The following is a 15,698-nucleotide window of genomic DNA, read 5'->3' on the forward strand; positions in this document are numbered from 1 at the left end:
GTAAAACATTTAACGCCATACATGTATTTAAACTATGTATTTAGCAGTTTGCCTAGAGTATTAATATTCACAAATGTTCTATTTACAGCTCTTTCAGCTCATGAATCTGTTTTAATGATGATTTGTTTATACAAGTAAATTATTGCTGTTGCATTATCTGTAAATAAGTTATCGTGATAAGTGACAAAGTATTTCTATACACAATATATTAGCATACCTAAAGGCTGCTAGATAAATACTAAAAGGAACTATACTTTTACAGCAGAAAACATGGAAATAACTACAGCTTTATAAGGCAGTATAAAGAGATTGGCATCATAGCTTTAAAATCTTCTTAAGCAGATTTTATATTGTAGGAGCACATAGGTATACTTCTAGATCTAACCTGCATCAATATGTGCATGCAATAGTTTGCTGGTTACTTAGAGTCTATTGTTGTTTACACTAAGATGCATAATAGATCCTACAAGATATAACACATCGCTGGCCTAACCTATCATAATTCAACCACTGAAGCAGATGTAGCAGATTATCATATGGTTCCACAATTAGGACCGACAGGTTTGGGCTTGTCGATGGCATCAGATTGACAGCAGTTTAAGACACTTCTGAGATCATTTAGAACTCATTGACAGGTGCATTTGACCTGCATGTGACCTCCTAGAACAAAAGCTTGTTAATACAGACCCTAAAGGTGCACATACACCTTACAATTATCTGCAGATTTTCTGTGGTCAGATGGAAAAAGTGCAACAGATTGGCCCAAGTGGAGATTACTCCATCCACACAGTTAAGTGTAGATGGAGGAATCTGTTGCACCTTTTCCATCTGACCACAGAAAATCTGCAGATAATTTTAAGGTGTATGGCCAGCTTTAGATATAATCCTGCAGTGAAAAAGGCTTGATAGCTTTTCTCCATAACTAAACTTGGTTGATGAAACATTGACAGTATTGACATTGATATCACTCTTTTTGCGCTCAAATGTTATTGAAGACATTTTTTCCACACCCTCTGGAATATTATTAAAAACCTATTGAAGTATATAGCTATGCAGTCAGCAATGATCACGCTCCCTGCTCAGGGACAGCTACCATTGCTGATTGCAGAACTGTAGATGTGACTAAACAGGAGCTTAGTTGGACCATTGCAGAGAGACCACTGCATTTACATAATATATAGGCATCTACAGCCCACTACCAAGGTTTGCATTTGTCTGCTGGCTTCTGCTAAAAGTAAGGTCTGTGATTTTCGTTTTAAACTATATACATCTGAGAGAAATGTGATTAAAAATGATCAGACCATCAGAAAGTCTAGTTTTTACCCAACACATTTGGTGCATTCTGGGTAAATTTCCCAGATAATGCTAAGCATGTAAAGACTTACTGGCATATTGGACCACCAAACAAAGGAAAATGTTGCATTATACAAAATACCTACCATTAGCATTCAAATAAACAGACTGTATTTTATATTGATATAACCAGCACAGTCTATTCTATGTTAGCTGCTGCATTAGGAAAGAAGGAGGCATCCTAAATTCACTCTATTTAATTTTACATTTCTTTTGTTCAGATGTGTTTCTGAAATATAGTTACTCATATTCACAGTCTCCTTGATTTAGATTGACTTTGCCCCAATAGCAAAGCATAACAATGTATGAGAGGGGCACAGAAAATGCTGGATGGCAGCACAGTGGCTTAATGGGTAGCACTTCTACCTTCCGGTGCTGAGGTCCCCGGCTTGAATTCTGGCTTGGACACTATCTACATGAAGTTTGCATGTTCTCCCTGTGCTGGTATGGGTTTCCTCACACACCATGAGAAGACATGCTGGTGAGTTAATTTGTTGCTGTCTAAACTGGCCCTAGAATGTGAGATAGGGGCCTAAGATGGTAAGCTCTTTGAGGGCAGAGACTGACATGAATGTACAGTAATTAAAGTGCTGTGAAAGCTGACAGTGCTATATATCTGCCTGTAATAAAATGGCAAAGCAGGCATCTTATGATGTCTGCCCCTAAGTAGGATTTTTATTTTTAAAACTAGGTGCAATTTCTCTTTAATTGGATGTGTAGGGAACACTGTAAAATCTAACAACCCTTTTAGTCAAAGTTCCAACCATAATTTTTCAAGCCAATAATCCTTTTGTCAAAGTACTGAGTTGCAAAGCTGGCATTGAAAAGGTTAGGAAACTGGAATTCTTTGTCAAGCAAAGGAGTGACAAGCACAAGTTTGAAGGTAAAGGTTTATATGATGTCTTTTCTATTGAACTGATTATTTCAAGAAATTGTAAAAGCCATCAGTTGGGCCAGAATGAAAAAGTTTTTCCTTAACATTATTTGGTTCAACCTAAAGGATATTTTCTATTTTCTAGGTAGTCTTTACATATTAGAATAGTGCTAAAAGACTGCATCTAAGGAATATTATTTTAAAAAGGCACAAAAAGCAAGGCATAAAAGTGAGTGTGCCCTGTGTGGTCTTTCTTTAGTACACTTAGGGGGTTATTCACAGAGGAGCCAAAGGATCCAGTAGCTCTGGCTGATCCTTCGGCTCTCTTCGACCGCCAGAGCCGTTCAGTTCAGTCGAACCGAAGGGCTGCTGTACGGGCTATTCACTATAGCCTGTAAAGCAGCCAAAAGCGGCCGAGTGGCTCAGCCGAGCCGAAAGCAAATGACAGCTGGGCGGAGCCAGCTGTGATGTCACGCTGGCTCCACCCAGTTGTAATGATAAATCAGCATCCCCAAATGACCCGGGAACTCTGAACTGTCAGTAAACAAAAACAACTCGGCGGAGCCGGCCGTGACGTCAGGGCCGGCTCCGCCCAGTTGTTATTAATTGGCTGCGACCTTCTAGAAGACTCTAGCAGGTGGCAGCCAATAGGAAAAAGTTGGGTGGAGCTAGCTGTCACTGCTAGCCCCGCCCAATTGTTTGTTTTTTTCTTTGTAAAAAAATCTTTATTTTTTCAACTTTAAAACAAAAAAAAACTATTTTCATTGATTTACTATGCCGCTCGGCAGCATTTGGCTATTCACTCACCTCTGTTCTGCCCCTATGTGAATACGGGCAAACTGCAGCGATTGAGCTGCCGGAGCTTCGGCTCAATAAATCCATATGTTGGATCGGCTGAGTCGAAGTCCTACTGCAGGGCATGTTCGGCTGACCGAAGTGAAGCCGAAGGCAGCCAATGTACGGCTGATTTCAAGCCAAAAGTGCCAAAAGTGTATACCCGAACGTTAATCGGCCCACTTCAGTTTGGCTGGGTTATTCACTCGGCTGCCTTTGGCAGCTTTGTGAATAACCCCCTTAGACTTATGTTGTTAGGTAAACAGCCAAGAGACACCTATCATGAATCAACTTTTAGTTCCTCTGTTTAAAAATGATAAAATTGTAAAACCTGATTGGTTACTCTGGATTATTGCACTCTGCAACCTTTATTACCTTGTGTACATCTTTATAAAGCCCATGCATTAAAGGAAGTCCACAAAGTAAAGGGCCTATGTAATTAGATGTGAAAGCAAACATTTCCCATCTTATATGCCTTATATTTATTTTAGGGTAGGAAAATTAAGTCTGTTGTCTATGCATGTTGTCTATGTTCCATGAACTAAGACATGACACATAAGTCATGGAAGAGCAAGTATTTGTTCCTACATCCTCCTGGCATTCTCTTCACCACCATGTCTCAGTTTACCTCTGCTTTGTTTTCTCCTATTCCTGCCTGTGCAGTGTTTGCATTCTGTTTGCATCTACATCATTTACAGGACCAGATTTACCATTGGGCACACTAGACCTGTGCCTAGAGGTGACAAGAGGCAAACATACAGGTTTTTACTGTACAGTACAGTTATTGGTTACAAATTTTAGCATCACCAGTGACCTTATTTATGACCAAGACAATCCTCTGCATAAAAGCAGTGATCCTAGCAGAGGGGTTTTTCTTTGGTCACATAAGACTGTTTGCTTGCAGATTTTAAAGAAGGGGTAGACAACCTTATCACTCTAGCTCCGGTGAAAATAAAAGTCTCATGGGGCATTGCAAGCCTCTGAAATCCACAGGTATGACTCTCAGAAGAAAAGTGATATGGGGATCTGTAGTTTCACCACTGCTGGAGTGCCAAGGTTGCCTACCCCCGTTGTAGCGGTTTCCTCATTAGCTTTTTCCTGAGATAATTTTTCTAGAATATCGTTATCATTCGACCAGTGTCTGTGTTTTTATGGCTAAAGTTTTGTGATACTTCAGAGCTTAGTTATTGTCTTCCTTAATGCTGCTTGGACTGCACTGTCGGTGTTGCTCTAGTGCAGTTATCCGTTGTGTTTGTTTATTATCCTGTTTACTCCCACTCTACACCTCAGCTCATAATTTCTTGACTTGGTTTGGTTAGTTTGGTTATCTGCCCTTGTTAGCCTCTGGCCTGTCTCTTTTTCTGTGCACTCATCTTTAAGCTTCTGTTTTTCCTGCCAAGGTCTTGAGTGGGTTTGCCCAGGGCCGTAGAAATAGTGATGCACTCGCCTCGGGTGCAGCTGCGAGGCATAGCAAAGGCCGGACCTGTATTCAGTGAATACAGCATCGAACTCTCCTATTTAGTAGCACAATTATAAACATGGTGCTCCCCTCCTCCTCTGTGACTAGAAAACACTCTGCACTGTCCGCCACTCAAGGGGGGTGAGAGTCGCAACAAGGATCGGGGGCGTGATTAAGGGGAGAGAGGTGATTGATGATGGGAGGTGTGCTCCTATACAGATCCCCACGTGCTCACATGCCATTTGTACTGTGATGTTGTCACACCTGTGTCACCGATCGATGAGCCCCCAAAAATCATGTTTGGCACATCAATTCTTAAAGTTCTACATAACTGAGGGCTTGGCCATTGCCTAAATAGCTTGTGCTGGACGGTGTGTGATTTTCTAATTTCAAAAAGTTGGAAGGCAAGTACCTGTACTGCATGGTTTCCCATCTTCTCATACATTCTCTCATCTTAGTGTAAGCTTCCTCATGTGCTATGCATACAGGTTAATGTTTATCAAATAGTAAGTTCTTGAGACACCTGAGCACAGCTTTAGCATATAGGAAAGAAGCAGCAATTAATCACAGAGTAGCTCATCTATCTTGTGTAGCTCTTCTTTCTTTAGTGACTATCAATCCCATTCCTAGTTCCCCCGGTGTATGTCTTTGTATTGTCTCTCTTTAATTTTTCTTGGTTTAGAACTCTCATAACTTTGGTGCTTGACCTGCAGCTATCCTTCTGACATTGCTATAGGTTACTAATATGATTTTGACCATTGTTTTTCTAATGCACGCAATAAAAGCATCCAACTCCCCCGACCTCGATCAGCAACCTCCTGCTAGACATAACAGGTTCTTTTAATTAAACCCTAATCACACAAGAGTTTTGATCTATGACAGATTCACATTGAAACATTGTTTTGCTGCACAACAAAGCCCCTTTCAATAACTTTTGGAATATTTTTGAAAGTAATAACCTAGCCCAACTGATTTTGACTTCTTGCTCTACATTAATTTTAGCTTTAACTATACAGTAGTGCTAAAAATGCCAATATAGTCTGCTACACCTCTAGTCAGCAGTTTGAAAAATATGTTACAATCAGATAAAGTAAAAAAAAAAAATCTGAGGAAAAGAGCAGTGTCTGTCTTATTCATAGCAACCTGTTCTTTTTTATAACCTGTACTATAAATAGGTGGAATTTGATTAGGTTCTATGTGAAACACTGGTCTTTTTGTTGCTGCAGTTTACACGTCATCCAAAATGTGTTATTTAAAATGAAAGTAAATTAAAATTAACAGATTTTTGGTGTTTTAGTAAGCTTCCCTTGCAAATATGAGGTAAGATATAAACATAAATTTAGTTAGCGACTGTTGAAGAAAAAAATAAATGGAATGCTCCACACAGAAAGTAAAAATAAACAATTGTCCAAGCCAAACTGTACAACTTTCATTGGTATAGTCCATTGCAAGGATATGGCTTAGATATGTATTGGCAACACTGTGGAGGATTTGGACGCAGCAGCACCCTTGATCACAGGTTCCCTGTTCAAATATGTAGCCCAGTAAACCAAGTTGAAAGTTCCAAACATGACTGGAAAGACTATCCGAGCCATCTTGTCAATCTTGCTGACACTGTTATAAGTCTTTTTAGTTTCAGGACACTTATCTTCCACAGCCTTCATGTGTAAGGGGGCAGCATTTGAGATGACTGATGAAGACAGGTCTTTAGAAATGTTTGATGTGTAAGTTATTCTTCCTCCACTATATGTGTTGATGGGCTTTCTTCCAAAAGATTCTTGCTCTTTTTTCTGTGAGGTAAACGGAAATACGAAAATGTTAAATTACATAAAATTCTACTTGATTTATGCTTTTACAATAAGCCTTAAAGCTCAACAGTAATATTCCACAAGAGCCCACCTTTAGGCACAGATCTCTCCCCTCCCACCCTCTTACACCCAATCTTTACTTGTTTAAAAAAAATAAACAATACCTTATGAGGCCTCTTTTATACTCACTAAGTCCATGTGTCCATGTCCCTCGCTGGCACCACTTCTGGGAGTGACGACCGGTAGAGCCAGTTCTGCAGTCTGTGCTCACACCGACTAGTTGTCTTTCTGATGTCATCACATTGCTGCAGCCTTCTGGATCCTGAGAGGAGCCTGCAACTGGACATCCACTAGAAGTGACCCCATTACCCAGGCAGTGGTCACTTATTAGGATAAGAGGGGGGTTTAGCTTAGGGTTTTGTTTTTTTACCTAACTCAGTGATTAGTTGGGGGAGGAGGGCAAAGGATAGTGGATGGGGCTATGCCTGGAGTCCAGCTTTAAGCTCATGAGGCTGAAATTACTAATTCTGCAAAGTCCCACTTTTTAATTGCAAAATTATTTCAAGTATCTGTTGCAAAGTCTGTGGCCAGTGAGCAGGCTTCAGAGAAGGAGCGCAGAGGAATGTGTGAAAGCAGAGGTCTCTCTGCATTAGTCTGACATGTCTCCTCATACTCCCTGTTGATTGCCTAACTCTAAGGCCTGGTCCACACCACGCTCAACATGTGAAAACCAATGTGAAAACCAATGATTGCCTATGGGCATGGTTCCCACCTAGGCGTTTTACAGCATGTAGGAACGCGCTGCAAAACGCCCTACGCCCAAAGAAGTACAGGAGCTTCTTTCGGGCGTATTTGCTGCGCATATCCATTGGGACACAGCCAGGTAGCTCTCGGAAACGCGTGTTTGCCGCACGGTCGAAGCGCTGTAAAAACGCGCAACAAACGCGCATATTCGATACGCCTAGGTGTGAACCCAGCCTAACTCAACAGGGGGAGAGTTAGGCCAAATGCCGAGGGACTGCTGCTTACATACAGCGAGAAGTAGTTATTTGCTTAAATTTATTTACAGAGTAAAAAGTATATTCAGCACACTGAGTTTAATTATTTATTTTGAGAAAGTAACAGCTGGCTTTTAAACAGATTCTTCACAAAGCTGTCAAATTCTTTCTTTTACAGCCAGGTTGTCTATCAAGACAAGTGCAAGTTACATAGTTACATAGTTACATAGTTAGTCAGGTTGAAAAAAGACACAAGTCCATTGAGTTCAACCTATAGAGATGAGAAAAAAAAAAGAAAAACCTAAAACAGAACGCTATGTCCACAGTTACCCACTATTGATCCAGAGGAAGGCAAAAAACCCCTATAAAGTATGGTTCAATTTGCTCCCACAGGGGGAAAAAATCTTTCCTGATCCCAAGGCAATTGGATATTCCCTGGATCAACAATCTCTTATGCTTAATATACCTATAAGAACTCAATATTCAGTAATATTCTGAGCTATTAGGAATACATCCCGATTTAAAAAAAAAACAGGTAACTGAACTAGCTAGAACTAGCTCCTGGGGGAGTCTATTCCACATTTTTAAAGCTCAAACTGTGAAGAATCCTTTCCGTATGCAAAGGTTAAACCTCTTTTCCTTAAAGTGAATAATTTGGCACCAAGCTCCGTATATGGACCTTTTATGTATTTATACATAGTGATCATGTCCCCCCTTAATCGCCTCTTCTCCAGAGAAAACACATTCAGTGCAGCTAATCTTTCCTCATAGCTGAGCTCCTTCATGCCTCTTAGGAGTTTAGTTGCCCTTTGCTGCACTTTCTCCAGTCCAACAACATCCTTTTTGTGAACTGGTACCCAAAAATGAACTGCATATTCTAGATGAGGTCTTACTAATGCTTTGTACAGGGGCAGGATGATGTCTCTATCTCTGTAGTCTATACCCCTCTTAATACAAGAAAGTATTTTGCTTGCTTTAGAAACTGCGGCTTGACATTGCATGCTATTATTGAGTCTATGATCTACCAGAACACCCAGATCTTTCTCCACCATTGACTCCCCAAACATACTCACCCTAGAGTGTATGAAGCATGCATGTTTTTAGTCCCCAAGTGCAGAACTTTACATTTATCAACATTAAACCTAATTTGCCAAATAGACACCCAATCATGCAGTGCATTCAGATCTGCTTGTAAGATGGAGACATCCTGTAAGGACTGTATTCCACTACATGGTATTCCACTACATCTGCAAACACAGAAATAGTACTTTTAATCCTCAACTCTATGTCATTTATAAATAGGTTAAACAGTAAGGAGCAGTGGCGTAACCAGAGTTATGGGCGCCCGGGGCAGAACATTTCCCCCCCCCCACAGGGGCTTTGTTTAGCGGGAGTCATGACGGCGCCCCCCCTCAGTCCTGTGCCTGGGGCAAGCGCCCCGCCCCCCGGTTGTTACGCCACTGGTAAGGAGCCCAAAACTTAACCTTGGGGGACACCACTAACAACCTCAGACCATTCAGAGTATGAATCATTGATCACCACTCTCTGAATACGGTCTTTAAGCCAGTATCTAATTACAGATCCAATACTCTATACCCTTGGTTGTCAACTGGTGGGTCGTGACCCAAAAGTGGGTTGCGACCCTGTGTTCAGTGGGTTTCCCGTGTGCCTTCCACTTTTCTATATGAGAGGCTCCTCAGCCTGCCCCTAGCGCAGCACTGTCAGTTCTTGCGCCAAGCAGCCATTCAAAATATGCTCCCCGGTGCCGAGTGTCAGCTTGAGGTAGGGTGGGCTCCATCCATATGTGCATTGCTTACAGCTCCCTTGGTTGTCCTGTAGAGGTGCCTGGACTGGTGTGATGTAACATACTGGCTCTCTGCACCTCTACAGGGTCTGCAAGGGAACTGTACAAGCACTGCACATATGGATGGAGCTCCATCACAGTACAGCAGCCCCCACCGGACCCCAGGCTAAGGATCCACTCCAGTTCTCAAAAGGTAGGGAGACTGGGTGGATCTTAAAAAAAGAACAATTCTTTATTTTATTTTTTTGGAGTGTGTGAGATTGTGTGTTTTTGAGGGCCCATTCACACTAGTACACTCATACTAGGACTGTGCGTTAATCGCACTGTACTTCCCAATCGCACCTACCAAGTGTTTTGGTGTGAAAAGTGCATTGCATTGTCATTCATTTGAATGGCACCCCAAATGCACCTCCTACCCACAGTTCTATTGCCTGCATCGGAATATGCAGTACCACAATGCCGTGCATTCCATTGCAGTGCAACTTGGGTTATGACAATGACCAAGGAGAAATGTGGGTCCTGAGGTTACACAGGTTGAGAACCACTGTTCTATACCTACTGACCTTAACTTATACATTAGCCGCATGTGGGGAACTGTGTCAAACACTTTTGCAAAGTCCAAGTATACTATATCCACAGCCATTCCTCTGTCCAATGTATTACTCCCTTCCTCATAAAAAGAAAGTAGGTTTGTTTGACAACTTCTGTCTTTTGTGAATCCGTGCTGACTATCGCTAATGATATTATTTTCAAGCAAAAACAATTGCATGTGATCCTTGATCAAACTTTCAAGTATCTTCCCAACTATTGAAGTTAAACTTACAGGTCTGTAATTACTTGGTAAAGACTTTGCTCCCTTTTTAAATATAGGCACCACATTGGCCTTGCAGCAATCCGTCGGTACCAAGAGTCTCTACAAATTAGATACAATGGCTTTGAAATTATACAGTTCAATTTTTTGAGGACAAGTGGGTGTAGGCCATCTGGTCCAGGTGCTTTGTTCACCATAATTTGTCTAACTGTTTCTGGACCATATCAATAGTCAGGACTGGATGGAGAGAAATACTGCTCCTATGCACTGTATCATCTTCATACTTAGCTGCTTGGCTGTAGTTCAGCTTTAGGTACTTTCTGAAAAGCACTGCCTGAAATTCAGATTTAAGTACTTTCTGAAGCGATGACCTGGACTTTACTCGAAATGTATACTCATTATGGCATATAGTAGTCTTAGAGTCAGTAATGGCAGCCCTGTATCCACTACAGGGTTTCTTTAAAAAAAATCTACACAGGAGGCGCATGCGCGCGGCTGTCATGTCAGACGTCTTCTGAGACAGCTCCGCTGCACGCCCGGAAAAATCACATATAACCCGGGAGCCTCGCGCTTCCCACTACCCTGATATACCTGCCTAGGTACCGGAATCCACCCTGACATAGGAGATGCATTCCTCGGGATCCAAATTCACCCCTACGACGAAAAGTAAGAGCGCCTCAGAAAAGAACAAGGCCTCGGCCAAAATGGCGACCGCGGCACACTCTCCCGCGCGTACAGCTGCCTCAGACTCCAGTAGTGAAATGGACGAGGGAGACGCTGGGACAAGAGAAGTTGATAGATCCCGCAATAGATCGCAGTCAGCGCTCCTACAAAGATTCGAAACCATGCTACAGAAGGCCTTACACTCAACCTCTAAGCAAATCACAGACAGGCTTCTGAAGGAGATCCGAGATATAGGCCATCGTACCGCTGCTCTGGAGGACCGCTGTGACGACCTCAAAACGGACCTCTCAGGCATCTCAGGAGACGTGAGTTCGCTGAGGGAAGAGAATACACAGTTACTATCTAAGTTAGAAGATCTGGAAAATAGATCCCGCCGATCATACCTTCGGATAAGAGGCCTTCCGGAGCATATCACAGATCTGTATGCTACCACAACGGCTCTCTTTCAGTAGTTGACCCCGGAACTCCCCCTAGATCGACTCGAGATTGAGAGGGTCCATAGGACCTTGACACGAAAACGCCCGGATGGTCCTCCGAGAGATGTGCTGGTGAAATTACACTTCTACCGCACGAAGGAGACTCTGTCGGCAGCTGCTAGGGCCAAGTCTGCACGGCTGTCCTTCCAGGGACACGAATATCAGCTGTTTGCGGACCTAGCTCCCTCGACCATTTCAAAAAGGAGAGCTCTACGGCCTTGTCTAGAAGTACTTACCAAGAACCACATCCAGTACAAATGGGGATTCCCATTTCGTCTACTATTCTCCCATGGAGGTAGGCATCACACATGTGTGACCCTAGAGGAAACCCAAGCTAAGCTGGCATCCCTGGGCCTCTCGGAGTCTACCTCTAACTCCCGTGACAGCCCAGCTGCCTCCTCAAAGAGATCCCGTAGTGATTCGGATCATAACCATTCCAGGGAGTCACGAGGCCCTGCAGTCAAGATGACATCTAAGGCTGCCACGACACGCTGAGCTAGTCCCAGGCCTGCCTGAGCCGAGTTTTGCTTTCCGTATATTCCTTGAGGATTGGTTTTGTCCTCTTCCCCGAACTGCAGAACTCTTGCAAGTTAACAGGAGTTAATGAGCTATGCTACCTTTATCCTGGAGTAGATACCACCTTTTTGGATACCTCCATCATTCACCTCCTAGAGCAATTACCGAACTGACCCTCGCACTGTTGTGCAGACTGACCCCGATCTTAGATCAACCAGTGACACCGAGGAAACGGAGGGAACACTCCTCTTTTCTTTGCAATCTGCACTCCTTCAAGAACGGTTGGACCACCACCCCAGGCCTGCACCCCTTAATACTCCCCTAACATCATTTAGACTTTCCTTTGCAATGATGCCACATTATAATATTGTATTCATTAGCTACTAACACGGCCCCTCGGTTGATCACTGGAAGGTGCTTACTTACAGACCAATCAGTCCCTGAGGGGGCCATCACATTGTCTAGACCCCTATCCCTAGTTATTATTCTGTATGTTAGCCGGGGTAACCTAACACATTCAGGCAGCCTGCCCTCTCACTAATTGTATTCTTCGTTGAGCAGTACTCCTTTTCCATGGTGTCCGCAACTATGAGCCTTAGCATATAGCACTATGTGATCTGGGTCGAAGTAGGTAATGCTTCAGCCTAGAGACCCATCTGACCCCCCTCCCCCTATCCCCTCTTGGATTCCTACACCATACTGCATAGGATCTCCTATACAAAGTTAAGATATGCAACAGTTTGCCTAAGATCCCGGTTCAGAGTTTATCTTAGGGAAATAAATACTGACTATGGCTTGTCTGGGTGGGCATGTCACTGTGTCCTCCTACGTACGGTGACCTTGAGTGGACTGAGATCCATGGGATCCCTCCACTTAACGTCCCCGACATGCCGTGGATCTGTACCACGTATGTGTTCTGTATGTCTGATGTCCATTGTCTCGTATTGTCTTATCCTACCCCCCTCCCTCTTCTTCTTTTCTCAGCCTCCTCTCTGGACCGTGCACTAGTGGACCGACGCTCCTTACCACTCTTTCCTCAAACCTGGACGGGTGAGTACTTTATGATATCCGCACTACCTTTTCCCATGACTCTTAAGTTACTGAGCCTTAATGTGCAAGGGCTTAACTCCCCTAACAAGCGCACCCGAGCCTTCAGGTCCTTTAGATCCACACACGCTAGTATTATATTTCTGCAGGAGACACATTTCTCTAGAACTTCCTGCCCCAAATATTTTAGCTCCCAATTCCCCAACATTTATACGGCTAATGATTCCTGTAAAAAAAAAGGCAGTCCTAATAGGTTTCCGCAGATCAGTAAACTTTGTCTGTCAATCCGAGACCAGGGATCCATTGGGGCGTTACTTAATCCTCACGGGTTTGCTAGAAGATAAGGAGATCACCCTAGTGTCCTACTATGCTCCCAATATGGACCAGGTTACCTTTTTTCTGGGATCATCTCGAAACAGTAGCCTTGTGCTCCACAGGAGCAGTCATAATGTGTGGCGACTCGAACCTTGTGCTATATCCTCACCGGGATAAATCAAACTTTTCCCCTTCATCCTTGCACACAAGAAAAACGCACTGCACAACTTGAAGGCTCCATGCACAAATTCGAGGCAATCTGGTCACCATGGATAGACAAATTCTTTAATTCTAACGCCGCCCGACGTCTCTGTCACATCTGACACCCCCTCCTCAAAGCCTCTCTGTTAATCACCTCCTCCACCACGAAAAAGTCCAGAACTCTTTTCTTCTTCTTCTTCTTCTTCTTCTTCTTCTTCTTCTTCTTCTTCTTCTTCTTCTCTTCTTCTCTCCCATTGTCTCCATTGTTTGTTGTTGTGTTCCCCTTGGCTCCCCTTTGTGTTGTTTGACTTATTGTTGCCTGTAACAATACTTTACCTTACGCGGTGTTCAGCTTTGCTGCCCACCACTACATATGGTTAACGAGAAGAACAGTTCTACCAACCTACACCACTGGAAATACGGTTACTCTTTGTTAAGATATGAAACCTATTAGCCAGAGGCAAGCTAGATCTGTTCCGGTCAGTTATTTGATGGACTGTATACTATAGTTACTGAGTCATTTCTCTATAACATAAGGAAGGGAAAATGTTTTGTAGTCTACAGAGAAAACTAACAGCAATATAACAAATAATAGTGCAGCACAGCAAGAAAGCACATGAATCACAAGGATTTCTGGCAGGATAAAAAGTCTTTATGCATTTGAACAGCTTTAAGAAAATGCTTTTAATTGTATATTTAACCACTGTATACCCCTTATGGACCAGAGAAAATGTATCATCTCAGCTATGAAGTTATTCCACGATAACACTGACATGACTAGATGACAAGGTAATGCATATATTTTTTTTGTACAAACAGGGCTTTCTGTTGCCAATATTGTTCTGTTGAAATGATTTTATGTTCTCTACATTCTCTAGAAAAAAGTATGTAATGTGTTACAACAAAATGTTTTAGACCACCTGGTGTGTCTTCTGACTTCCTCAGGGTTGCCTCAACATTTTGTTGTAGTGGGACTGTGATGTGTGAAAAAAAAAGTAAAGGGGGCTCCTGATGTAAAGGGGGGACTCTGATATGAAAGTGGGGCCTCTGATGTGAAAGGGGGGCTCCTGATGTGAAGGAGGGCTATTGATGCAAGGGGTGACTCTGATGTGAAGGGGGTAGAGTCTTGATTTGAAGGGGACACTTTGATGAGAAGGAGGAAACCCAATTTTTGTGTGTTTTTGCATGGGGTCCCCCTTAAAATGACATTTTAGCCTTGGGTGCCTTAAGATTTTGCATACCATTAAAGGATGCCATGTCTGAAAAAAGTTGAGAAACACTGTTTTAGTTTATTAAAAAATTAGTGGTACTATAAATAAAGGTGAAAATGCATTCTATAATATATCCCCTTTAAAATTACATTTCTATTCCAAATCGTGGTGAAGTTATTTTTAACATAAAAGAGCTCTTTTTTTCTTTTTCAATTTTAAGCATCACAAATAAATGGAGAATGTTTGAATATTAATAGTGAAAAAAAAAGAAATAAAAAATAATAAACAAAATAATAGCTGGTAAATGTGTTTCAACTGTGAATGTAACTGATTGCCTGGAGTTCACCTCTAATTGGCATACCAACAGTCCATTAGAAGAACCAAACAATTTATCAAACTAGAAAAGCTAACAATGTTGCCATGATAGTTTATTGTTGTGAGAATGCAGTTGGTACAGTGGTCCCATCAAATAATCAGATCTTATTGTTTCCAAGACCACAAATAGCAAGTCATTCTTGAAGAATCATCCACTGAGGACAATTTGCTCTAAAATTCTGTATGATTTTTTTTCCTGAAAAACTTTTCCTTTCACATACTAAGCATCACACTACTATAAACATGGAGTTTACATTTGCAACATGGTATTTGTATACTATAAACAACTTTAGCAAACTGACCCTACTTTAAAGTGCACTAACAATTTATTAGAGGGAAAGTAATTAATTAATTGGCTTTGGCAACTGCTCCAGATTTTGTCTGCTCCAGTTTTAGATAAATTCCCCTCATTGTGTATCAAAAGGTTGCCTTTTATAGTTAAAATAGAACATTGATGAACATGTGAAAGTTGTCTTTCCGTTAAATGTTAAAGTCTACCTACTGAGATCAGTAGTGGCTGCAACATTATCAGGGTTTTCGGATGCAATAATATTCATCATGGCTCATCAGTCCACATCACACAGCTTAAACTCACTATGCATCTCTAGACATTTCAGACTAGCTGTAAGCAATATGACCCTTGCTGTGATGCACAATAACTGTTTAGCAACAGGGTTGCCCTAGATATTTATGTTCTATTTCTTTGATATTTATAGTTTTGCTGTTTATTTTGTTCTCATTCAAAGAATGTTCTATCGATCCTTTTTTCTTATTTTACTCGTTCAGGAGCAGCATGATTTGAATATGGAAGAGTTATTTTGTTTATAATTAAAGTGTGTTTGTAACTTCTGTCTCCACTATATTATGACTGAGAATGTTAGATACATGTTAGATACATTTGCTCAGTAGAATAAAATATAAAGTAGATCATG

The 15,698-nt window shown here is 41.9% G+C and overlaps 1 protein-coding gene across 1 annotated transcript in view; it reads right to left on the bottom strand.

Moving 5' to 3' along the window:
• Positions 1 to 5,774: 5,774 nt before the first annotated feature.
• GABRA5 (gamma-aminobutyric acid type A receptor alpha5 subunit) overlaps positions 5,775 to 15,698 on the bottom strand; it is a 168,307-nt gene continuing 158,383 nt past the window's right edge. The window contains exon 9 of the mRNA XM_018563208.1: positions 5,775 to 6,310. Coding sequence (XP_018418710.1) covers positions 5,981 to 6,310 — 330 coding nt within the window. The 3' untranslated portion in view covers positions 5,775 to 5,980. The remainder of the gene's footprint in view (positions 6,311 to 15,698) is intronic.

Source organism: Nanorana parkeri, unplaced genomic scaffold (assembly GCF_000935625.1).
Source record: "Nanorana parkeri isolate BGI_ZX_2015 unplaced genomic scaffold, ASM93562v1 scaffold21, whole genome shotgun sequence".
Taxonomy (NCBI): Eukaryota; Metazoa; Chordata; class Amphibia; order Anura; family Dicroglossidae; genus Nanorana; species Nanorana parkeri.